General features: G+C 46.4%; 1 protein-coding gene across 9 annotated transcripts in view; it reads left to right on the top strand.

The window, feature by feature from the left end:
* Positions 1 to 25951, top strand: part of SEL1L3 (SEL1L family member 3) — a 116546-nt gene that overhangs the window by 4446 nt on the left and 86149 nt on the right. For 7 of the 9 annotated variants that reach the window (XR_014812264.1, XM_084971668.1, XM_084971670.1 and 4 more), the window contains exon 2: positions 12632 to 13202. Coding sequence is in view for 8 of the 9 variants with exons in the window: in XM_084971663.1 (XP_084827789.1) it covers positions 12632 to 13202 (571 nt within the window). In the remaining variant the exon portion in view is untranslated. The remainder of the gene's footprint in view (positions 1 to 12631; positions 13203 to 25951) is intronic. The other 2 variants (XM_084971667.1, XM_084971669.1) reach the window with 1 other exon arrangement.

Below are 25951 nucleotides of genomic sequence, written 5' to 3'. Positions count from 1 at the left end.
TTGGCTAGAACAGCCCGAGGCTGCCCAGCCCCATCTGGGATGGTGGCGCCTGTAGAAGGCAATTCTGTCTATTCCGAACTCTGGTCTCGAATGTATAATTTTTTTCTTAAATGAGAAAACACATCTCACAATGGTACTGATGTCAGCTGCAGAGCTGAAATTTTCCGAGTGGACATTTGCACTTGTGAGCCACCCAGGGGACAAAGAAATAAGGGGACATTACGGCACAGATGTACACGAGGCTCATTATCAGGCAATGGCTATGAGCATCTTGTACAGAATTCTCTGTAAGCAGCCACAGACCATCAGTTATCCCTCTGGAAGTAGTCCTTCACTCCTTACTTGGTGTAACCCGGGACCTAGAACGTTCCAAACAAGGTATAGAGACCCTGAAGTATCCAGTTTGGGCGAGAATAATTATGGATATTTGAAATACGGAGACCACCCTCAAACTTCACATCAGTCCGTGGCTTCCACATTCATCCTGACCAGAGCCCGAAAATTCCCCAAGCGAGGGTGTTTGCCTCTTGCCTCTCCTTCCTTCCAGTTGCCTGTTGGCAAAAGTCTAGGAGCCACCAATTGGCTGGGGAAAGTGAGAAAAGAAGGCATGAAGAAGCCAGGCAATTCCCAGAGAAGATGGATAGGCTGGAACAGATCGTAAATGGCCAAAAATGAATCCAGTTACCCCATTTATTGGTTCATCCCATTCCCTGGCAAAAGGACGGAGGGGCAGGTGGGCCAGCGGGATGTGAGGAATTGCCGAGGAGGTTCTGCTCTGGTGGCTTGTTGTTTGTCTCCCAACCCCACCTGAGGAAGGGCTGAAGCTAGCGCAGCAGTCAGCTCAGTGCAGTGTGTGTGTTTGTGGCTTAGATAATATCTAGCCTCTCTAGACCCAGTGCCTGGTGATCTGATGGGATTTTTGCTTCCCAGTCCACTTTCCAGATGGCCGTGAGCAAAAATCCCCAGATCCACCTGTAACCAGAAGGTGGTGACAGCTAGAAGTAAATGGGTGAGGTGAGGGCATCTCTCGGGGTGTTTCCGGAAGGCAGGAGGCACACCATCACCCACCTTGGCGTCAGCAGCTGTGGATTTGAATTTTGGCTCTGCTTTTTTGGTAGCTGGTTGATCTCGGGCAAGTTACTGACCCTCTCTGAATCCTTTTCCTCCGGTGTTAATTGAAATGCTGTGTCCCTCACGGGGCGGCTGTGAGGGTTAGGTTAGAGGGGAAAAGTGCTATGAAGTTCAGTGCGAGAGGATGAGGTTCGCAGTGAAGAAGGAAGACCCCACTTGTCTCAGTGCCCTGGACAGAGGAAGTACTCGGTGAAAGGAAACGGAACCAACCTTGGTGACTCTGTGATTTGTGTTGGAAAGAAATAGCACATCAAATTAAAAGGGGGAGAGGATCCAACACAACAAGCAGTATTGACCATTGTCATGATGGCGTTTCTCTAGCCAGCTCTCAGGTTCCAGAAGGCGCCCTGGTCGGCTGGGAAATGTTTCCCAAGGCGCATCTTGACCTCGGAGTCCATAGCGACATCACCGTTCATTCTGCTTAATTGCATGCTTGGTTGACATAAACAGAATTTTTGCTTATTTCTAGTCAGCAGAAATCAGCAATGTACGCTTTTAAGCCAATACAATTACCTTTTTGACTTATGGAACGTTTGATCCAGCCAGTTTGGGGAGAGAGTGCTCAAGAGCCAAGGTCTTTTGTGAATGGTGCTGGAAAGAGCACAGGGGTGCATGTATCTTCTTGAATAAAAGTTTTATCTGGATATATGCTCAGGAGTGGGATTGGTGGATCATAGTTCGTCCAAAACAGAAACAGATCGAGAACATGGAGAGCAGACTTGTGTTTGCCAGAGGAGAGGGGGAAGGAGTGCGATGGATGGGGAGTTTGGGGTAGGTAGATACAAACTATTACATTTAGAATGGATAAGCAGGAATTCCCGTCATGGCGCAGTGGTTAATGAATCCGACTAGGAACCATGAGGTTGTGGGTTCGGTCCCTGCCCTTGCTCAGTGGGTTAACGATCCGGCATGGCGTGAGCTGTGGTGTAGGTTGCAGATGGGGCTTGGATCCCAAGTTGCTGTGGCTCTGGTGTAGGCTGGTGTCTACAGCTCCGATTTGACCCCTAGCCTGGGAACCCCCATATGCCACGGGAGCGGCCCAAGAAATGACAAAAAGACAAAAAAAAAAAAAAAAGAACGGATAAGCAGTAGGGTCCTACGGGACAGCACAGGAAACTATGTCCGATCTCTTGGGTTAGAACATGATGGAAAATAGTATGAAAAGAAAATGTGTATATATATGTATGACTGGGTCACTTTGCTCTACAGCAGAAATTGAAGGAACACAGTAAATCAACTATACTTTAATACAAAATGCTTAATAAAAAGAGCCAAGGTCTTCTTAGGTGACTGTGGGGCGGAATGGACAGGGATGAGGAAAACAATCCATTATTATTTGCAATCAGACGTGCCCACGTCCCCCTCTAAGTGTAAATGAACTTTCCTTGGAGAGACATGAAAGAGTTAAGATTTTCTAATCTCTCCACCCCTTCCTTAAATAACAAGTGGCCCATATAGAGAAAAGAGCCAAGTTTTCTTAGCTCTTTGGGACAAGGGAAGGTTATTTGAATAGAGTTTCCTCTTATTGATTTATAAAGAAATGCGCTGCACTCATCCTAAAAAAAAGTTGAGCAGTATTGATAGATTTTTTTTCCAGCTCAAAGGTACATAAATTCGTGTTTCTGGATTCTCAGGCTGAATCGAAGGCATTTGGCTTTCCAATTGTGGGTCTTTCATCAGGAGCACACATTAAATGACCCATTTCTTTCTTAAAAAAAAAATTACAAAATGTACACAATTACACAAAGACAGAGGAATCTATGTTTTGTGACCGTGTGGGGTGTTGTCAGACTTGACTCTGATTAGGGCTTCCTTCTGGAATAAACAGATGTTTGAGGGCCCAGGCATCTTTTTGTGTGCAGAGCAGATCAGCAGCTTCTGAGGTGGAACATCTATGTGGCTGCCCAAATGGCATCATTTGAGGGGCACGGAGAGGCCCTTTACACCCCAAAGATCTTGCTGACAGCTGCAGTGTATTTGGACTTTGTTTTTAAGGCATTATCGCCACCAGGCTGGCATAGAAATGCAGATATGTGACATGCCGCAGAATTCTTTCATTATCGCATTAACATGGATGAACTTGCCAGCTGAGGACAAGTCCAGCAGGGGGTGGAGGGACCGGAAATTTTAAAATTGTGATTTGTATTTTGGGTACAGAGAAATGGAAAAGTTCTAGAATGTAGGGCAGTTGTCTGAAAGGTCTGGAGAGACGCGATAGCGGGGAGAAGTCCACTCTCGAGGGAGAAGGTGGGTGCCAGAGTGTCACCTTCCATGACCTCACTCACAGTCCCCCAGCTGTGACCCCTAGAGGCCCAGGGAGATGCCAGAGGGTAAGGGCTTTACAGAAGGCGATTGATGAAGGCTGGATGGAAAACAGAAAAGTACCAAGGACACCCCCACGTCCCAAAAGAACTTGTGGGGACTCGAGATTGGATCAAGTCCTTGTAAAGCTCAGTTTCTACCCAGGGCTGTGGGTTAGTTTCCTTGAGTTGGACCTCCAACCGAGGCAGGAGTGCCCTGGCCAGTACTTTATTTCAGCAAGAAACATCAACCCCAATTCTACTATGGGCCCAGCTTTATCTGAGAAGCCGGGGACATGACAATGAATAAGACATGGACTCTGACTTTATAATTTCTAAACAAAGGAACGTTTGGGTAATTTTTAGCTTATGTTAATGCAACCTGGCATGTGAAAATACCTGTGAAGGTTGGACACGTGTCATGCCCAGAGCTGAAACTCTTCAAGTTAATTGCCTTATTTTCCTGGCAGGAAATAGCTCATAACCACACACATGACTTGAGCCAGGAAATCAGCTTCAGCTTAATCAATATTTAGAGTGTGATGTGTCGCTAATCGGTGTTGGTTTTGTACACAACAGAGGTAGCCATAACCCATGGCTTAGCAGCTGTCCACTGGGTCTGCTCCAAGCCACCAGATGCCAGCTTCCTCCATGACACAGGTGCCCACAAGACCGAAGGTTGTAACTCCTTCCTGAGGGATTCAGACCATGCTCCTCAAGCCACATACACTGCCTCTGAAGTCCTCTCTGGGGCCCACACACTCTCATGTTCTTAACGAGTTGTCCTCTCGTTTCCCAGCTGTCACTCATGCGTCTCCCACTACTCGAATCATCTGCGTCAGTCCCTGAAATTCTCTATGTCCAGCCTAGCTCCAACCCCTCATCCTACTGAGATCTTTACGGAAAGAAACGTTATCAAGGTGTCAGCACCACTGTGAGGGACCCTGGGCAAAATAACAAATCAAGCTCCATCAACTACACATATATAGGAGATTATGCCTGATTGGGGTATTCATCTCATTTTCCCAATGTGATTATTCCTTTAAAAGTCTTGTCTTCTGTCGCTGTGTGTTCTTTAAAATTCTGTCTAACACTTGAAGTGGTCTTCTAATTCACTGGAGTATTATATGATCTTGTCATCTTTCCAAATGGCTGTAATTCAAAACAGTGACACGAGAACACATTTTCATAAAAATGATAAAATAAATAATATCTAATGACACAAAAACTGCATCCAGAATCAAGCTTGCAAATCTGCAGCAGTGATCTGAAAACCATGGCTCCTGGGCCCAACCAGCCAGCTACCTTCTTCCATAAACAAATTGGTACTGGACCTCACTGGTTTGTGCGTTGTCAATGGCTGCTTTCTTGACACCACACTAGATGTACATTGAGCGGCCTAGAAACCCAAAATAATTACCATATGGCCCTTGTTTTTTAATAGGAAAAGTCTCTGACCTCAAAACCAGAATGGAGCCATTGGTTAGAAATATAATGATAAGGAATTCCCATGGTGAGTCAGTAGTAACGCACCTGACTAGTATCCATGAGGACTTGGGTTCGATCCCTGGCCTCTCTCAGTGGGTTAAGGTTGTGGCATTGCCATGAACTGTGGTGTAAGCTGCAGACGCAGCTCGGATCTCACGTTGCTGTGGCCGTGGTGTAGGCTGGCAGCGGCAGCCGTGATTTGACCCCTAGCCTGGGAACTTCCATATGCCTCGGGTGCAGCCCTGAAAACAAAACAAAACAAAACAAAAAAACCCAAAAAACAGAATTTCAAGAGAAGCTCCTGGAAAGAACCCCCAGGCAGTGGTCCCAAACCTACATTCTCACCTCTGTCATTACCCATCTCCACAATGACGATCTGGGGTCCGGGAAGTCGTGGGTCACCAAGCAAAAGTGAAACCATATTTAGCACGAGGCTACCCTGATTAACACGGACGAGCCAGCAACGAATGAACAGTATTAGTAACTTCCTTTTCCAGTGGACTTTAGAGAAATCGGATAGCTTTCCCCTCGGAATTCTGTTTAAAAGAGGTTTTCCCCAGAGTTCCTAGTGTCAGCAATAAAAATGTGATTTTAAAAAATTGGGAGTGGGAGAAGGGGGCCGGGCTGAGGTCTTGGGGTGTACGTGAAAAGAACGAGGAAGCAGTTTTAAGTCATTCTTTGAAACGGAACACAATGTGATATTTAATACACGACAGCGAATCTTGGACTCTGTTCTCTGTTGTCTCAGTAAATAAGCAAATGTCTCCTTCCCGGGGAGCCGACAAAGGAGAGCACGGGGGGGCATCTGGATGGAGGCGAGCGGGGCCCTGCGCTGGTCCAGCTTCCAGCAGCACCAGCTCTGGCCTCGGCTGGGCTCTGCTGGCGGCTCCACAGCTGGATTCGCACCTGGACAAGGGACTGCCTCTGGGCACATGCGGCCACACGAAGGAACCGCCGCTTGTGGACAGATGCAGGCTGTATCTCTCTTCCTCCCAAAGCCTGGAGCTCCCAGCGGCAACCCTTTCCTCTCACGCTGTGCGCTGCTGGGTGGGGAACATCCCGGTGGGCGTCAGGAGAGGGAGCGGGGATGCCCGGCTGACCTCTGCTAAAGCCACCAGCTGCGGGATGTCAGAGAACCTTCCCTCGGGGTTGCTGGGGTTGCTGCTTCCTTGTCTGAAAAACGGGGAGGGCTGGCTTTTCGCTGAGGGCTCATCTGCTCCAATATTCTCTACTTCTGAGTATATACGATTTTTCGTTTGTTTTGCCCTGTAATTTGGAAGTCTAAATGAGAACATAAAACCTTTCAACCTCATCCTGCGGGGATGGGCAGTTTGGACCGTACCCCCCTCTTTACGAATTTCTTCCCACAAGTTTCCCGTGACTAATTAAGAGGCATGGCCAGCTCTTCTAACCTCCCAATGCCATTTGGAAAAGTGGCATGCTCCCTGTTCGTCTTATGGGACTGTGGCTTTTCTTCCCTCTAAAGCCTGTCTTGGGGAGGAATGCTCTTGTCGTACAAAATTCAAAAGATGGGCAAAGACAGTATACATCATCTGCTACCCTTTCTCCTGGTCACCTTGTCTTTCTCCATGTGAGGGACCAGTGCTCTGTGTACTGGAGCAAATGTATATGTTTATATATACTATATAAACACTTATATACACAATATGTATACAATATATATATATATTTCCTTTAAAAAATTTTTAAAAGCCAAAGGAGTTCCCATTGTGGCTCCATGGGTTAAGAACCTGACATAGTGTCCGTGAGGATGCAGGTTTGAACCCTGGCCTCACTCAGTGGGTTAAGGATCTGGTGTTGCCACAGGCTGCAGTGTAGATCACAAATTCAGCTCAGATCCAGTGTTGCTGTGACTGTGGTGTAGGCCTGCAGCTCCGATTCGACCCTTTACCTGGGAACTCCCATATGCCAACAGGGGAAGCCATAAAAAGAAAAAGAAAAAAAAAAGCAAGTCATACTTCCGAACTTGCTTTAAAAAACCACCCGTGCTGGAAATCATCCCATTATCTGTCCATGATACTCTTCCTGATTTGAGTAGCTGCGTAGTACTCGAAGAGGAGATGTATTACAGTTTAATGAACCAGCCTTCTCTTGGTGGACATTTAGATTTTCCATCTTTTGCTATGACAAATAGTGCTGCAGTGAAAACCATGCATACCCCGTTTGGCACAGATTTGAGTGTGTATATTTGTATGATACGATCCTAGTAGAATTTGGGGGCCAGAGGTGGGGGGGCATTTACCCTTTTGATAAATCTTGTCTCACTGTCATCCACAGAGCTCACTCCCACCAGCAGGATATAAGCACATCCCCACTCAAAAGCATCCCCACTCTGGCTAGTACCGTGTGTTGTTAGGCTTTTTGTATGTTTGTTTTAATTTCTTTTTTTTTAATGATTTTTATTTTTTTCCATCATGGCTGGTTTATAGTGTTCTGTCAGTTTTCTACTGTACAGCAAGGTGACCCAGTCACACATACACATATACGTTCTTTTTTCTCACATTATCAAGCTCCATCATAAGTGACTAGATATAGTTCCCCGTGCTATACAGCAGGATCTCATTGCTTATCCATTCCAAAGGCAATAGCTTGCAATTATTAACCCCAGATTCCCAGTCCATCCCACTCCCTTCCCCTCTCCCTTGGCAACCAAAAGTCTGTTCTCCATGTCCATGAGTTTCTTTTTTGTGGAAAGGTTTGTGCCATATATTAGATTCCATATATGTGATATCATATGGTATTTGTCTTTCCCTTTCTGACTGACTTCACTCTAGTTCCATGGATGTTGCTGCAAATGGCATTATTTTGTTCTTCTTTATGGCTGAGTAATATTTCATTGTGTATGTATAGCACATCTTCTTAATCCATTCATCTGTCAATGGACGTTTAGATTGTTTCCATGTCTTGGCTGTTGGGAATATTGCTGCAATGAACATATGAGTGCATGTGTCTTTTTCAAGGAAAATTTTGTCTGGATATATGCCCAAGAGTGGGACTGCTGGGTCATATGGTAGTTCTATGCATAGATTTCTAAGGTACCTCCATACTGTTTTCCATAGTAGTTGTACCAATTTATATTCCCACCAACAGTGGGAAGAGGGTTCTCTTTTCTCCACACCCCCCTTCAGCATTTGTTATTTGTGGACTTTTTTTTTCTTTTTTCTTTTTTTGGCTTTTTGCCATTTCTTGGGCCACTCTGGCGGCATGTGGTGGTTCCCAGGCTAGGGGTCTAATCGGAGCCGTAGCCACCGGCCTACACCAGAGCCACAGCAATGCGGGATCCGAGCCGCGTCTGTGACCTACACCACAGCTCACAGCAATGCCGGATCCTTAACCCACTGAGCAAGGCCAGGGATCGAACCGCAACCCCCTTCCTAGTCAGATTCGTTAACCACTGAGCCACAACAGGAACTCCTATTTGTGAACTTCTTAATGATGGCCATTCTGACTGGTGTGAGGTGGTACCTCAGAGTAGTTTTGATTTGCATTTCTCTAATAATTAGTGATGTTGAGCATTTTTTCATGTTGCTTGCTGCCCATCTGTATATCTTCTTTGAAGAAATGTCTATTCAGGTCTTTTGTCCATTTTTCAACTGGGTTGTTGGTTTTTTTGCTGTTGAGTTGCCTAAGTTGTTTGTATATTTTAGAGGTTAAGCCCTTGTCAGGTGCATCGTTTGAAACTATTTTCTCCCATTCTGTAAGTTGTCTTTTTGTGCAAAAGCTGTGCAAAAGCTTGTCAGTTTGATTAGGTCCCAATGGTTTATTTTTGCTTTTATTTATTGGTTTATTTATTGCCTTGGGAGACTGACGTGAGAAAACATTTGTAAGGTGGATGTCAGAGAATGTTTTGCCTATGTTTCCTCTTTTGCCTATGTTCAAACTCTCTCATCATTGAGTTTGATGGTGTCTTGTCTTATGTTTAAGTTTTTAAGACTTTTGAGTTTATTTTTGTGTGTGGTGTGAGGGTGTGTTCCAGTTTCACTGATTTACATGCGGCTGTCCAGTTTTCCCAGCACCAATTGCTGAAACGACTATCTTTTTCCCATTTTATATTCTTGCCTCCTTTGTCGAAGGTTAATTGACCATAGGTGTCTGGGTTTATTTCTGGGTTCTCTGTTCTGTTCCAGTGGTCTGTATGTTTGTTTTGGTACCAGTACCACACTGTCTCGATGACTGTGGCTTTCTAATATTGCCTGAAGTCTGGGAGAGTTATGCTTCCTGCTTGCCTTTTGTTCCTCAGGATTGCTTTGGCAATTGTGGGTCTTTTGTGGTTCCATGTAAATTTTTGGATTGTTTGTTCTAGTTCTGAGAAAAATGTCATGGGTAATTTGATAAGGATTGCACGGAATCTGTAGATTGCTTTGGGTAGTATGGCCATTTTTACAATATTAATTTTTCCAACCCAGGAGCATAGAATATCTTTCCGTTTCTTTGAATCCTCTTTAATTTCCTTGATCAATGTTTTATAGTTCTTAGCATATAAGTCTTTCACCTCCTTGGTTAGGTTTATTCCCAGGTATTTGATTTTGGGGGGGTGCAATTTTAAAAGGTATTGTATTTTTGTATTCCTTTTCTAATATTTCATTGTTATATACAGAAATGCAACTGATTTCTGAATGTTAATCTTATCATCTGCTACTCTGCTGAATTCGTTGATCAGTTCTAGCAGTTTTGGGGTTGAGTCCTTAGTGTTTTCTATGGATAGTATCATGTCATCTGTATACAGTGACAGTTTTACCTCTTCTCTTCCAGTTTGGATACTTGTATTTCTTTTGTTTGTCCAATTGCTGTGGCTAGGACTTCCAGTACTAAACTGAATAAAAGCGGTGACAGTGAGCAAACTTGTCTTTTCCAGATTTTAGTGGGAAGGCTTTCAGCTTTTCTCCGTTGAGTATTATACTTGCTGTGGGTGTGTCGTAAATGGCTTTTATTATGTTAAGGTATGTTCCCTCTGTACCCACTTTGGTAAGAGTTTTTATCATGAATGGATGTTGGACTCTGTCAAATGCTTTTTTTGCATCTATTGAGATGATCATGTGGTTTTTGACTCTTCTTTCGTTAATGTGCTGTATGACATTGATTGATTTGCGCATGTTGAACTGTTGTTAGGCTTTTTGATCTCCGTGAATCTAATAGGTTCAAAATGGTATTTCAGTATAGTTTTGCCTTTCTCTTGCTGTAAGCGAGAATTTCCTTATCAATGAACAATGTCATTTTGCTCATTTTTCTTTTTCTTTCTCTCTATTTTAATTTTTTTTTTGGTTTTTTTGTTTGTTTGTTTGTTTAGGGCCGAACCCACAGCATGGGAAGTTCCCAGGCTAGAGCTTGAATCGGAGCTACAGCTGCTAGCCTAAACCACAGCCACAGCAATGCAGGATCCAAGCTGCATCTGTGACCTACACCACAGCTCATGGCAACACCAGATCCTTAACCCACTGAGTGAGGCCAGGGATCGAACCCGCATTCTCATGGATCCTAGTCGGGTTCGTTAACCCTTTAGCCATGAAGGGAACTCCCTGTTCATTTTTCTTGATTGTTAGCCTTATTTTGAATAGATTGTGAGTTCTTTCAAATGGAAACACTGTCTCTTTTTATAGAAACCTTTATCGTTACTCACTATGGGTAGAATAAAATTCTGCTGGGTTGTGTCGTCCAGAGCTGGGATTGTGCCTTTCTTTTCACCCCCAGGTCCCCATGTCCTTTTGTATCTTGAGACCCTTCCTTTCTCTTGGAAGACCCCCCCCCCCCCAGTACAGCCGTGTTTCCCTGCCTTCTTGCCTCTACTTGAGCTGCTCACACCACTTGCAGTGTCCTCTTGGGACCTCTTTACCTAAAGAACTTCTCTTCATCTGTCAAAGCCCAGCTGAAATGCCATTTGCTCTATAAAGCCTGTCCCAGAGCCCCCAGAAAGGGTTGCCATCACCTGGTGCTCTGCTCCCTTAGAGCTTGCTAGTCGGAGCACAGGGCGTGTTCTTCCCCGGGTCCCTACTATATGTAAACATGATTCCCTGATTTCAACTTGGTGTGTTTTCCACCTTTGCCCCCCCTGCAGCCCTAGGCCAGAATTAAAGAAAGGGGTCCCCTATTTCTTCCTTCTTTGGAGAAGACCACAGAGACCTTTTTCTTTAAAATTCTGGTAAAAATACAGCAAAAAATGTACCATTTTAGCCATGTGAAAATGCACAGTTTAGGGCCAGTAAGTGCATTCACATTTTTGTGCAAGTATCACCACCATCCGTCTCCAGATCTCTTTTCATCTTGCAGAACTGAAATTCTGTACTCATTAAACCACAGCTCCCCGTCCCAGACCCCCCAAGCCCTGGTGACCAACATTCTACTTTCCGTCTTCATGAATCTCACTACTCTTGGTGCCTCATATAAGGATGGAATACTGGAAGCAGACAGTATTCATTATTTTGTGATGGGCTTATTTCACTTAGCATAATATCTTCAAAGTTCATCCATATTATAGCAGGTGTCAGAATTTCCTTCCTTTTTAAGGCTGCGTAATATTCCATTGTGTGTACATACCACACCTTGTTTATCTATTCATTCATCAGTGGACATTTGGGTTGTGTCCACCTTTTCGCTATAATGAATAATGCAGCTGTAAACATGGATGTATGTGTATGAATACATCAGTCCTGCTTTCAACTCAGATGCAGACCCAGAAGTGACCTTGCTGGACCATATGGTAATTCCGTGCTTAATTTCATTAGGAACAGCGGTACTGCTTTCCACAATAGCTGCACCATTTGACATTCCCACCAACAACGAACAAGGGTTCTGATTTCTCTGTATCCTCTCCAACGCTTGTGATTTTCTATTAAAAAGCAAAACAAAACACAGTGGCCATTTGAATAGATGTAAAGCAGTCCCAAGTAGCCTGTTTGCTATTGGGTTGTGAAGGTCTAGGTCACAAAGTCACATTTAGAAGAGCTCTTAACATCCATGCATCCGTGTCTCATGCTCAAAACATTGCCTTGATTTCCTCACCAAACTTTCCAGATTTCTCCTGTAAGGAATGTCCACACTCCAAGGGCTAAGGAGGGCATCCTTACTTAAAGAACGAGGTAAATAAGCCCGCAGCTAACATCTTCCTTGGCACATGTGGCACCATCCTTGGTAAAAGAATCAAACAACACAGTCTGTGGTCCAGGCCTGCCCGTGTGTGATTTGGAGCCTTCAAAACCTCCTGCTGGCCCACTCATCATCATGCATGCCTGTACTGGCTCAGAACTTCCGGAGAAAAGAGGGACCAGGCTGGCATCCTTGATATGTTCCCTCTCGGGTGCACTTTGAACTCTTCTCCCCAGTTCCTTGATTTGGCTGCATCTGACTGCCATTTGAAGTCAGGACAATCTTTTGAAAAATGTCTCGAGCTGAACTGCCTCTTTTTCACTCCCAGGCAGCTTCACTGCTACTGGATTTGTTGTGCACTAGCTCCTCCATGACAAAACCGGCCCTGGAATGATTGCCACATGGTGCTGAAAGTCCCATTTTGATGAGCAGATGCTACTAAGTCTGGGGAGAGAGTTTAATGTGGCCTTATCTTCATTTGTGTGTATGTCGGTGTTGCTCCAATTGTTCACGTGCGCTTTCGACATCTTTTATCTTCCTACTCTCATTGTGTGATGTCACGTATCTGTCCACGTGATCCTTTAAAAACTTTCCTTCTTTTATCTTTTCAGAATTTCGTACCATCTTTGGGCAGGCAGACTTCCCTGACGACGTCGGTGATACCCAGAGCCGAGCAGAGTGTGGCTTACGAAGACTTTATTTATTTCACTGTCTTTGAAGGAAATGTTCGCAACGTTTCTGAAGTCTCGGTGGAATATTTATGCTCTCAGCCTTGCGTTGTCAATTTGGAAGCGGTTGTCTCGTCTGAGTTCAGAAGTAGCATCCCCGTGTACAAAAAAAGGTGGAAGAATGAGAAGCATCTTCACACCAGCAGGACACAAATAGTACATGTGAAATTTCCAAGCATCATGGTTTACAGAGATGATTATTTCATCCGACACTCCATCTCGGTGTCTGCCGTGATACTACGCGCCTGGATTACTCACCAGTATAGCGGCGGAGACTTGAATGTCAAATGGGAGGAGAATTTGCTGCATGCCGTGGCGAAGAATTATACTCTGCTGAAGACCGTCCCACCTTTTGAACGCCCTTTCAAAGATCATCAAGTGTGCCTTGAGTGGAACCTGGGTTATATTTGGAACCTCCGTGCAAACAAGATTCCTCAGTGTCCTCTTGAGAATGGTAGGTCATTGGCTTTGCTGGGAAACGAATTCTCATTTCTTCCCACAGCCTGGATCAGAAAAGGAAGGCAGGGGGACATTCTTGCATGAGCGGTGGGGGACACAGGGAACACGGAGTCAGTGATTTTGGACTTTGGGGACAAAAGGGGGACAATGCAAAGACGAAAAGAGGCGTTCCGCTGTGGCGCAGTGGGTTGAGGGCACCGCTTGTCTCTGTGCCGTTGCCGGTTCAATGGGTTCCTGGCACAGCCTTGCTACAGCTGTGGCGTAGATCACAGATGCAGCTCGGATTCAAACCCTGGCCTGGGAGATTGCATATGCCGGGAGTGCGGCTGAAAAAAAAGAAGGTGAAAAGAAAAGGAAAAGTAGGACAGAATAGGGTTGAAGATGGAGAGAGAGAGACCTATGGAAGGGGGCCCTCGAGAGGCTTGGATCGCTTTAAGTTGGGAAGGAGCGGAAGTGCCGCAGGATCAGAAAATCTTCCCAGACTCCCTCCAAAACCCCCAAGTGTCAGTTTTGTTTTGTTTTGTTTTTTCTTTTTAGAGCTGTACCTGTGGCATATGGAAGTTCCCAGACTAGGGGTCGAATCAAGCTACAGCTGCCAGCCTACACCACAGCCACAGCAAAGTGGGTTCCGAGCCGCATCTGTGACCTACACCACAACTCACGGCAATGCCAGATCCTTAACCCACTGAGCAAGGCCAGGGATCAAACCCAAATCCTCATGGATACTGGTCAGGTTCATAACTGCTGAGCTACAACGGGAACTCCCCAAGAGTCAGTTTTAGTTCAGCATTGCCTTTTCACCCAAGCCAGCCTGGGTTCAACTCCTGGCTCTGCCGCTTTCTGTCTCTGTAACTGCGACAGTTTGGAACTGTGGAGTTTCAGTTTTCTTATCTGTAAAATGGGAATAATAAGTAACGATTCCCCCAGGGCAGTGTTGTGAGAATTAAATGAGATGTATTTTACTTAGCACATAATCAGCACTCAGTAAAAAGTATCTGTGATGATGATAGAATGCAAACTGTATATTTTATCCTAAATGTAATAAGGTCACAGCCACTGAAGGGTCAACAGAAGAGGAGGACTTGTGCCCTTTCTCAGCCTCCTTTAAGCACCAGAGTTGGAGCACTCTGGCTGCATGCAGTTAGAAGAAGCGGGCTGAGGACTTCCAGGTGGCTCAGTGGGTTAAGGATCTAGCACTGTCACTGCTTTGGCTCAGGTTCGATCCCTGGTCCAGGAACTTTCGCATGCCATGGGTGTGGCCAAAAACAAAAAAAAAAAATACATAAAATAAAACAGTGCTGAAGTTCTCTCCACTGGTGCAGCAGCACCTTGCTATATGGGTGCTGAGCACCTTCCAGCTCCTCTCCCCATCCTGCAGCAGAGAGCCAAGCCAGGCTCCCTGCTCCACCTGCAACGGAATCACCCAGGGCTCTCGTTGTAAATGCAGGCTCCCAGGCCTCATCCATTACCTACTCAGCTAGGATCCGTGGGGCACAGGGCCCTGGAATCCACGTTTTAAATACATTCCCTTGACTCTGATTCACCCAAAAGCTTGAGAACCTCTGGAGCAAGAGTAGAGCTGATGGGACTTTGTTCTAGGTATGGTTGCAGTAGCCGGTTCCCCGGGGCAGGCTTGGTGGGTGGAGGGAATCCACGGGCTTGTGACAGCAGACCCTTCTATGGAACATGCCTGACACCTCTGAATCTCTAAGAGAACCAGTTTGGAGCAAGGTGACTTCAGGACATGGTGAAAACAATGGCAGGAAGTATTTCCTGGGGTCACCCCTAACAAATCTGTGTGCAATGACAACTGAAAGGGCCAGAGTAACCATGTGTTAGAGTTGTTCAGAGGCCACTTGCCATAGAACCACACATTAAAAAGAACAAACTCGGGGAGTTCCCGTCGTGGCGCAGTGGTTAACGAATCCGACTAGGAACCATGAGGTTGCGGGTTCGGTCCCTGACCTTGCTCAGTGGGTTAACGATCCGGCGTTGCTGTGAGCTGTGGTGTAGGTTGCAGACGCGGCTCGGATCCTGCGTTGCTGTGGCTCTGGCGTAGGCCGGTGGCTACAGCTCCGATTCAACCCCTAGCCTGGGAACCTCCATATGCCGCGGGAGCGGCCCAAGAAATAGCAACAACAACAACAACAAAAGACAAAAAAAAAAAAAAAAAAAAAGAACAAACTCGGAGTTGCCATCGTGGCTCCGTGGTTAACGAATCCCACTAGGAACCATGAGGTTGTGGGTTCAATCCCTGGCCTTGCTCAGTGGGTTGAGGATCCGGCGTTGCTGTGGCTCTGGCGTGGGCCGGTGGCTGCAGCTCCGATTCAACCCCTAGCCTGGGAACCTCCATATGCCGTGGGAGCGGCCCTAGAAAAGGCAAAAAGACAAAAAAAAAAAGAACAAACTCTTTATTCTGGAGTTCCCATCATGGCGCAGTGGAAACGAATCCAACTAGGAACCTAGAGGTTGCAGGATCGATCCCTGGCCTCACTCAGTGGGTTCAGGATCCAGTGCTGCTGTGAGCTGTGGTGTAGGTCACAAACACAGCTTGGATCTGGTGTTGCTGTGGCTCTGGTGTAGGCCAGCAGCAACAGCTCCGATTAGACCCCTAGCCTGGGAACCTCCATATGCCGCGGGTGCGGCCCTAAAAAGACAAAAGACAAAAAACAAAGAAACCCTCTTTATTCTGAAATAATTAAAGATTTTCAGGAAGTTGCAAAAATGAGAGCAAGTCCCCTGATAGCCCTCCCCCAGCTTCCCCTAATTGTGACATCTTCCATAACTAGAGTACACTCTGGAAACCAGGAAACTGACGTTGATCTCACACTCTTAACTAGACTGCAGATCTTAGATTACACCTGTTTTTACATGCACTTGTGTGTGTGCGTGCATAGTTCTATACAATTTTATCTACGTTTCGTTTTAATGGCCCTCTTCTGTATCTGGCTTATGTTTGTGCAGTGCTTTAAATACAGAGCTATCTAGAAAAAGAAGACAGATTCCCTTTCTCTCTCTCTCTCTCTGTGTGTGTGTGTACGAGCATTGGGGGGGTGCAATTAAACAACCAAAGTCATTGAGCTGCCTGCATTTTGATGCGCAGTGTGCACCCCTCTTGCAGGCAGAACCCCATGCCAGCATCCTTCTGGATTCTTCCGCAGGGATACCTAATTTGTTAAGGAGAAGGAAGCACGGGGCACACGCAGCCACAGTTTTGCTTGGCCTCCGATTGATTTTGTCAGGGCTTAATGATTCCATTTCATGTTTGGCAAATCACATATTTCTCATTGAAGAATGACTGATTCGCAAGCTGGAAGTTTTCAAATGAAGCCATTTACGAACCGGCGTGAGTTCTTAGGGCGCCTGAACATACCCTTAAAATGTGAAATGTCTTTTCTTTCTTTTGTTGTTCCTGGCTGTATTCACAGGGCTCAGGAATAGCACAGTGGGATTTTTTTTTTTTTCTTTCTCTCCCTGCCTCCTTCAGTCCATTCCTTTTGGGGTGAGAACCAATCTAATAAAAGCGGAAAGCAGAGGAAAACCTTTTCCAAGAGTCAGAGTCGCTGAAAATGGGTGGGTGTGGGCGGGGGGCTTCGTCCACCCTCAAAACCAGCTGCTTTCAAGGCTGTGATTTGCTCCGCAAAAGAGGGGAGCACTTCCTCTCCCTCTCTTGCGAAGACAAATCAAAAGCGTGTCTGCAGCCGCGGGTGGAAAGTGGCCGTGACCTTTGTTCTTGATGCCAGGCTGCGCGTGGAAGGGGGCCAGGCCTCTGCCTTGTTCCCCAGCAGGGGCTTCTTTATTCAGCGTTTGAGGAACAAGCGTCAGATCGGAACAACAAGGTGGCATTAAGGCGCCTTGGGGGCACTTTCATGCCTGGCCTCTGGCAGCCAGCCCTGCGTGGGGCGTGGGGGGACGTTTCCTGTGTTGAGTGCCCTGCGTCCTGCAAGAGTTCTGCGTCTGAACTAAGTACCCACTGACTTGCCTGCATTTTCTTTTTTCTCTGTAAGGAGAGGGCGCCGAGTCCCGTGCACGGCTGTTCCGTGAGCGCGGTTGGAGCGCCTTTCCACCAAAGCCGGAGGCTGGGCTGGGCTAGGGCGGTGCACGCTGACGCTCCGCAGCCGGCCTCCTTGGCTGGGCTGGTGGTGTGATTTTCGGTGGAGGTGCGGCTGACGTCTGTCCCGCCCTGCTGAGTAAACCTACCCCAGATCAGAGGCTGGCAGCCTTTAGGACACGTGTGTGCCAAGGCTCGGCCTGGGGACCTTCCGATGCCCCTGTTCTTGCATTCTGGGCACGTGGACCTCGGCGGCGAGGTCCACCATGCATGCGGCCCGCTCTTTGTCCCTTCCCTCGGGGGAGGGCACCAGGCGTTAGCTGCTGTCCCTCCCCAGTCACACGGGTGTGCCTGACATGCACACAGACCAATAGCTCTGGGGGCACCTGGACCCCGCGTCCTGGAGTCAGAGGCCAGCTAACCCTGCTGCCTGCGTCTTTAGCCCATCTTCCGTATTCAGTCGCTTCTCACCACGTGTTTGCATTCTTCCTAGTCTAAGCCACCATTGTCCCTGTCTGGCCTCTGGCCCTAGCCTGCAAATGGCCTCCCTGCCTCTCCCTCCTTCTCCACCCTGCAGCCAGTGCGAGCGGGTCACAGCACCCCCTGCAGGCCGCTCCTCCCATCACATTAGGAAGGGCCCGCCAGGTCCCTTAGCAGGGCTGCGGAATTTGTTGCTGTCCTCTCGCAGGCCTCATTTCCTGTTCCAGCCACACGGGGCTGCTTCCTTCCCTTTAAATGTACCAAGTTCATTCTCACTTTGGGACATTTGCTTTACTGTCCCCTCCAGTTCCTCCCCCAGGTCCCCATGGGGCTCGCTCTCTTATCTCCCTCCTACCTCTGCACAGATGTCATCTCACCCCAGAGGACTTTCTTGACCACATTATCTAAGAGGGCAGCCGCACCCCTGCCGCTCCCGACCCGGTCGGTATCCACCTTTTATTTCCATTATAGCCTTAGCACCACCAGACCATGTAATTAAATATAGTTAATGGCTTATTTGCCTGTTGAGTGTCTCCATACCAGGACACAGGTTCCATAAGGCTAGGGTCCTGGTTTGTCTGGTTCTGGTGCCCAGTGTGCCACCCTGCACACAGCAGGTTCATGGTGACTATTTGTTGACTGAGTGATGAGTGCTCTTAGCCAAGGACTCTTTCTCTCTTAGCTTATGTGTGACTGTCACACTGCCAGCATCCTCATGTGGCTACGGTAGGGAGCATGTGGGAGTGGGGGCCCCACTGTATGCCTTCCTTGGGGCCCACATGCATTGAGACATCCCAGGTGGAGCCCTTTTGGGCTGGGCTGAAAGGATTCTCCTTTGCAGCCACTCGGGAGCTCCCATTTGCCCTGCACCTACCCTCTAGTTTGAGTCTGTGATCCCCCACCCCTACGCCTTGGCTAAACAGTTCTTTTTACTGGCAGCTGCTGTCCCTGGCTCCTCCCTCTCCCCCAAACTCCTCCATCTCCAACTGTCACCTTGCGTGTCTTCCTGGCAAAATCATACTCATATTTCAGTAGCCAGCTCACATTTCCACTCCTTCCCCACAAGCTTTTTCTTCTCTTTCTTTTCTTTTCTTTTTTTTTTCTTTTGTCTTTTTACGGCCGCACCAGAGGCATATGGAGGTTCCCAGGCTAGGGGTCTAATCAGAGCTACAGCTGCTAGCCTACGCCAGAGCCACAGCAACGCCAGATCCAAGCCACGTCTGCAACCTACATCATAGCTCACAGCAACGCTGGATCCTGAACCCACTGAGTGAGGCCAGGGATCAAACCTACAACCTCATGGTTCCTAGTTGGATTCATTTCCGCTGCGCCACGATGGGAACTCCTCTTTCTTCCTTCCTTCTTCCCTCCCTTCCTCCTCTCTCTCTCTTTCTTTTCTTTTCTTTCTTCTCACATCATAAATATACTTTCTATTCTCCAGCCTCCCCTAGTTCTCTGCACCCCTTATGATGTGTATCATGTTCAATTTGAAAGAGATTGATTGAGCACCTATCATGCACCAAATTCTTTCCTAAGCCTGCAGGCTCAGAGATGCAGGCATGGTCCTTCTCTTTAAGGTGGATCTGAGAGGTGAACAGAGCTACTGATGCTAACAGCTGTTTTCCCTTCCTGAGCGCTCGCTGTGTGTCAGGGACTGTGCTAAGTGCGTTGTACAGAGTATCTGATTTCATCTGCCTAGTGCTCTGTTGTCATTATTTACAGAGGAGGAAACTGACTCAAGGAGGTAATTCGTCTAAGGACATACAGCTAATGATGGAGCTGGGGCTGGAACCCAAGTGGTCTGGTTCCCAAACACCACACCTGACCATGAAGCTATACTGGCAGGTGAGGTCGTGAAGCTATTTATTTTAGTCACTTACATTCATGGAAAAAAAAAAGTTACTGAGCAGCCTATGAGTTAGGTACTTTGCTAGGGTTCTTCATAGAGGAAGGGACATTTGAACAGAAATTTGGAGAATGAGTAGAGTCTTCATGGTCAGAAAAGGAATGGAGGAAAGGCATCCAGGCAGAAGGGAAAGAAAGAGGAGGAAATGCAGGCTGATGGGGACGTGGGGATGTTTTTCTGACCTTCTCTCTTAGGTTAGAAACTGGGGAACCTGGGAAACTCCTTCTCCACTCTCTACCTTTCCTTAAAAACTCATTCTCATCTCCAGATCCAACAGATTGGAAGTAGGATTTCTTACAACAAAATTCCATTACCACAAAATCATAGAAGACTAAGACAAATTTTGGATGCAGACTTTACCTGTCTCTGTGAAAATAACAGTTTCTTCAGTGGGACAAGTCAAGTCAATGACATGATGAAAATGAAAATTTTTGTTATTAAGAACTACACAGGAGGGAGTTCCATTGTGGCCCATTGGAAACGAATCCAACTAGTATCCATGAGGATGTGGGTTTGATCCCTGGCCTCGTTTTTGTGGGTCGGGGACCCGGCGTTGCCATGAGCTATGGTGTAGGTTGAAGATGTGGCTCAGATCCCGCGTTGCTGTGGCTGTGGTGTAGACCGGCAGCTGCACCTCTGATTCGACCCCTAGCCTGGGAACTTCCATATGCTGCAGGCGTGGCCCTAAAAAGCAAAACAAACAAAAACAACAACAACAACAAAACCACATAAGAGTTCTTGGGTGACCTAGTGCTTTCACCACTGTGGCCCAGGTTCAGCCCCTGGTCTGGGAACTGAGATCCCACAACAAGCTGCTGCATAGTTCGGCCAAAAAAAAAATTAAAAAAACAAAAAAACAAAAAAAAAAACCCTACAAAGCCACACAGTTGACACTTACAGGAAAAGAGGGACTTAGTTCTTTCTTTCCCCCAGTTAATACAGTAGACTGGATTTTTTAGTAATACCACTAATTGATGCCTGGCATCTGCCTTGCCCTTTACAGTTTTCAAACCACCTTCCCCTTGCACAGGGTCTCATTTAAGCCTCATAACAGCCCCAGGAAAGCATTCTCATTCTCTCCTTACATAGGGGGGAAACGGTGAGGCTTAGAGAACTTGCTTAACAGAGTCCAAGTTCTTGATTCTTACCACTTTGCTAAGCCGCCTCTCTGAAATATGCTAACCCAGCTTCTAAATTAGAAGGAATATGCTTTTTTTAAAGTGGATTTTTTTTTTTTAGCCAACATGAATCACCCTGTTTTCCTCACCCACTGGACTTTGCCTCCTTGCAGTGGATTGAACGGCCCTGGAACCTGGGGCAGGGAGGGCTCTGGATGTGGAGGGCACGGTCTCCCTGTCTGCGTGGAAAGGCTCAGAGATGTTGTTCTCGTGCTTTGTAGCCAGAAAAGTAATCCATGTACCCGGTCAAAATTTCAGACCGTGTACAAAGGTTTGGGGGAAGAGGAAATTCACACCCATCCTACTCTCCTGGTCCTGTTTCTGGAGGCAAACTCACAGCAGCACTCGTTTCTGTGTCTCCTTCCAGAGATGGTCTTTGCTCATGGAGGCATGAAGTTGCCAGCCTCTTCTCTTCATACACAGGGGGGAGGGCACTGCAGACGCTGCCCTGTGCTCGTTAACAATACGGCAGAGATCTTTTCGTGGCAGCGCAGGTTACACAACCCCATTCTTTTCAGCAGCTCCTTAGCACGGCATTTCCTGAGAGCCCATCATTTATTTGACCTCCCCACTGCTGATGGTCGAGCAGGTCATCTCTAGTCTCTCACCGTTAACAGCAAGCTTTCTGCAGGCATCCTCGCACCTGTATCTCTGTGCATACAAATAATTATGTTTGGAGAATAAATTGCCAGGAGTGGAATTTATGTATCCTCAGGACTCCTAGTATTGCATATGTTACAAACTTCCTTAGTCACTCATTTCACTGCCTAGAACCCCTTGGGAGAGGGAGGGGGGAGTTCTGACCTAAATCCTACTTGCTAGAAAGTAGAGCTTTTGTTCTCAGGCTTTAGCTTTAAGGAAGATAAATCTCCTGATCATCACTGCTTGTTTAGTGTCCTGCGTTTGGAAAGCAGATTGAGTTATTGGCATTCTAACTTTACTTCTCCGGGTTGGCACATCTTAGCTTCTTTTCCGCCAGGCTCTCCTTACAAACTTTTAGCCATCGTTATTCTTTGCCCCAAGACTATTTCTAACTTCTTCACGCAGGGACCAAGGGTCTCAGCTTCATCCTTGTGGTGGGTGAATAGAGAGAGGGGGCTTTGTTACGTAGAAACAGGACCCTCTCCAGAGCAGTTGTCTATGTCAGGGCTCTGATGCCTCTGCTGAACTGGAGAATGGGCCCACCCCCAGCCACCTTGCTAAGGGTGATACTCAAAATACCCAACTTATTGTATGTGGAGGGCCCCCTACCCCAGGCTCCCCGGGCACTGGCCCTGGTGCTGAAGCAGGTTGGTGAAGATCCTTGTTGAGGCAGGCTCCCCTCTGAAGGAGAAGGCAGAGTGGGCAATGGGGGAGAGACCTTGCAGGTTCAAGGCAACACCAACCATCTAACCACTGTGAACATATTTCAGTATTTTAACAACCATGCAGCCTCACAGGGCATGCCAGCTGAATATCAGCCTTAGTTCTCTCTGGAAGGACTTGTGAGATGCGATGTGGTTTAATAAAATGCCCATGGGTTTGCAGCAGGAGGCCAGGTTGGAGTCATACCTGGGTCTCTTCTTAGCTATGCAGCCTTCAACAAGGCGCTGACACTTTTCTCGTCTCCAGATGAAGGAGTTTGTACCATGTTATATCAGATGACTCTTCTTTCTCTAAAATTTAAGGAAATAAAACAAGCAAAGTGGCCAAGGAGGTGAATTCCAAACCTGAACTGTTTTCCTGGCATTTTGTGCTTTTTCTCTGCCTGACTTCCTCATTTGAGATTAGAGAAAGAAATGGATTGGGGGGGATCTGAAAAGTATTATTATTAATTATTTAATAATTGGCCTGGGCAGCATGGGGCACATTATAAAATTACGGAATGTGTTGGACAAAAGAGAGACAGGTTGAAATCCTGACTTGGGCCACAACTATGTTCATTTTTTTCACTGATTCATTCCTTCATTTATGGAGCCTGTATCAAGTGTTGGCCACTGTTCAGACTCTGGGGATAGAATAATGAATGAAGCAAAGTCCTTGCTCTCTTGGAGCTTACATTCGGTCAACAAGCCATTTAACCTTTTTGGGCCCACATTTTGGACTTCCATTTTTCTACCTGTAATTTTTTTTTTTTTTTGGTCTTTTCTAGGGCCGCACCCACAGCATATGGAGGTTTCCAGGCCAGGGGTCTAATCGGAGCTGTAGCTGCCGGTCTACACCAGAGCCACAGCAACTTGGGATCCGAGCCACATCTGCAACCACACCACAGCTCATGGCACCACTGGATCCTTAACCCACAGAGCGAGGCCAGGGATTGAACCCGCAACCTCATGGTTCCCAGGTGGATTCGTTAACCACTGAGCCACGACGGGAACTCCACCTACCTGTAAATTTTTTAATGAGAATGGCACTGTACTGTTACTCCCCATTCTAAAGCCTATGACAAGCAGCCCTAATCAATTATAGCACTCCAAACAGCCAGGTAGTTCCTGGAAAATATTATCCCGAGCTAGCTGAATGCTCAAATCCTTCCCTGCTCCAAAATTTCATTCTTCTTATTTCTCGTTAGATGGGAAGACAGTTTTATATTGAGGGAAATTGTAATAGAACTCCAAATCTGAGAGCTATTAAGGGTACAGATTTTACAAGAAAACCACCATCATGTTGGTTTGGTTGGATACAAAAGGTATGTGTTTCTGTGAAATTATTTTAGATCTTTGGGTCTTAGATTTTCCCTCCACGGTCTTTTGCTGCAACGTCTCCTATTCATCCAGCTTTGCTTTGATCCCTGGATAAGGGGATGTCTCATCAACATTCACTTTTTAACCCCTTTCACTTTAGAAACCTCCTTTATGGAGCTTCCTTTTGCTGGCATCGGGTGGGGCAGAATCAAATCCCACTCGTGGCGTTAAGTGTTTCTACTCCGCACTAGACAGCTCAGCAGCAGTCCCTGGCAGAAGGCTCCCCAGGGGGCGACTGTGACCATCTGGTCTCTTAGGTTCCACTCAACATGGTGAGAGCCAACTAAAGTGGGGCTGATATCAAACTCTTGGTAAAAATGTTCCTTGGATTCTGAAGACACCCTTGCAGTTTTGCCGTTTCTAATCCCCTCTCCCCAGCTAGCAAGTCCAGTGTGCCCAAACTGAGCTCAAGTTGCAAAGAAAAAAAGTTTGAAGTGTTTCCGTTGGCATCGCTAACTCCACCCTTTCGGGTTTCCAAATGCATCTCTGAGACTATGAAAACATTGCTCTTATGATTTCCAAGTTATAATGAACCAGAGGGACCGCCGTAGAGAACACATTTTCCCTGTTGAGGAACAAGAGCCGGTGTGTCCAATATCCCAGGCTGAGGCTCCTCTAATTTTTGCCAACATCAGTAATTTGGTAACTTGCACAGAAGTCAACTCTTCCTTCTTGAAGGAGCCCAGGAAAATCGATTATTTCCACCATTTAATTGTGGACATGTCAACCAAGGAACATTTTCAGAAAGGGAAAAGTGATTTTTATTTCTAGGCTCTGTTCAGTGAATTGTTTTTTTCTTTGGAGGGGAATTGGGTATAGGAAGTATAAAAAAATTAGACATATAGGGATTAGATACAGATGAAATAACTGTTTTCCCTTTAAGATTCTTTATGAACACCCCTCTTTTCTAGAGCTATCGAATTCCCTCACATTTGCAAAAGAAAGTGGAAAGGGAGTTCCTGTCGTGGCGCAGTGGTTAACGAATCCGACTAGGAACAATGAGGTTGCGGGTTCGGTCCCTGCCCTTGCTCAGTGGGTTAAGGATCCGGCGTTGCCGTGAGCTGTGGTGTAGGCTGCAGACGTGGCTCGGATCCCACACTGCTGTGGTTGTGGCGTAGGCCGATGGCTACAGCTCCAACTGGACCCCTAGCCTGGGAATCTCCATATGCTGCGGGAGCGGCCCAAGAAATAGCAAAAAGACAAAAAAAAAAAAAAAAAACAAAAACAAAAAAAGAAAGTGGAAGGCTCCTTCCTTTAAAGGGGTCTGGTTAGTAATATTTGCATAGGGTAACATGGCGAGGTTATATGGAAAATCTGCACAGAAGAAAAAAAGAGGCGTGCAATTTTAAGTGCATAGATCCTGAAACCAGACTGCACCAGTGTGAATCCCAGCTCCACCTCTATTACTTAACCCTCTCTAAGACTCAGTTTTTTTCATCTGTTAAAAGAAAAAGAATAGATTCTATTTCATAACTTGTGAAATTAAGGGAGATTACTCCTGAAATGTGCTTAGCATGTCGCCTGGCATATTCTAAATGTTAAATAAATATTAGTTACTATTTTGGCATCAGTGTGTCCATTTTCTCATCTATAGACTGGGGATAAGAATGAGGATTAAGTGGACCTGTATATATGTTTATAGCAGTGTGGACCATAGTGAGTGCTACTCAAGTGGTAACTGTTACTTTTTTTTTTTTTTTCAATTTTTTAGGGCTTCACCTGTGGTACATGGATGTTCCTAGGCTAGGGGTCCAATTAGAGCTGTAGCCACTGGCCTATGCCACAGCCACAGCAACACCAGATCCAAGCCGTGTCTGCGACCTGCACCACAGCTCTCGGCAATGCCGGATCCTTAACCCACTGAGTGAGGCCAGGGATTGAACCTGAAACCTCAAGGTTCCTAGTTGGATTTGTTTCCGCTGCACCACAATGAGAACTCCTTAACTGTTTCTATTAAAACAATCATTGTTTTTCTTAGCATTAGAAGGTCAGTATGTAAAATAGTTAAGCAGCCAGAACCTAAGCTGGAAACTTGAAATTTGGCTCTATCACTTCTTAGCTCCGTAACTTTAGGCAAGTTATTTTACCTCTCTATACCTCGGGGTTTTCATCTGTAGAATGGGACTAATTAAGAATCTCCTTTATAGGAGTTACTGTTGTGGTTCAGCGGTAACAAACCCAACTGGTATCCAAGAGGATATGGGTTTGATCTCTGACCTCACCCAGTGGGTTAAGGATCCAGTGTTGCCATGACCCGTGGTGTGGGTCACAGACACAGCTCAGATCTGGTGTTGCTGTGGCTGTGGCCTAGGCCAGCGGCTACAGCTCCAATTTGACCCCTAGCCTGGGAATCTCCATATGCCACAGATGTGGCCCTAAAAACACAAACATAAAACAAAACAAAAA

The sequence above is a fragment of the Sus scrofa genome, chromosome 8 (assembly GCF_054392235.1).
Source record: "Sus scrofa isolate SSC_HxYL_T2T_F1_AM1 chromosome 8, Sscrofa_HxYL_maternal_Yorkshire_Landrace_v2.0, whole genome shotgun sequence".
Classification (NCBI taxonomy): Eukaryota; Metazoa; Chordata; class Mammalia; order Artiodactyla; family Suidae; genus Sus; species Sus scrofa.
Note: the sequence above shows the minus strand (reverse complement) of the source record. Positions and strands in the feature narration are given on the sequence as shown.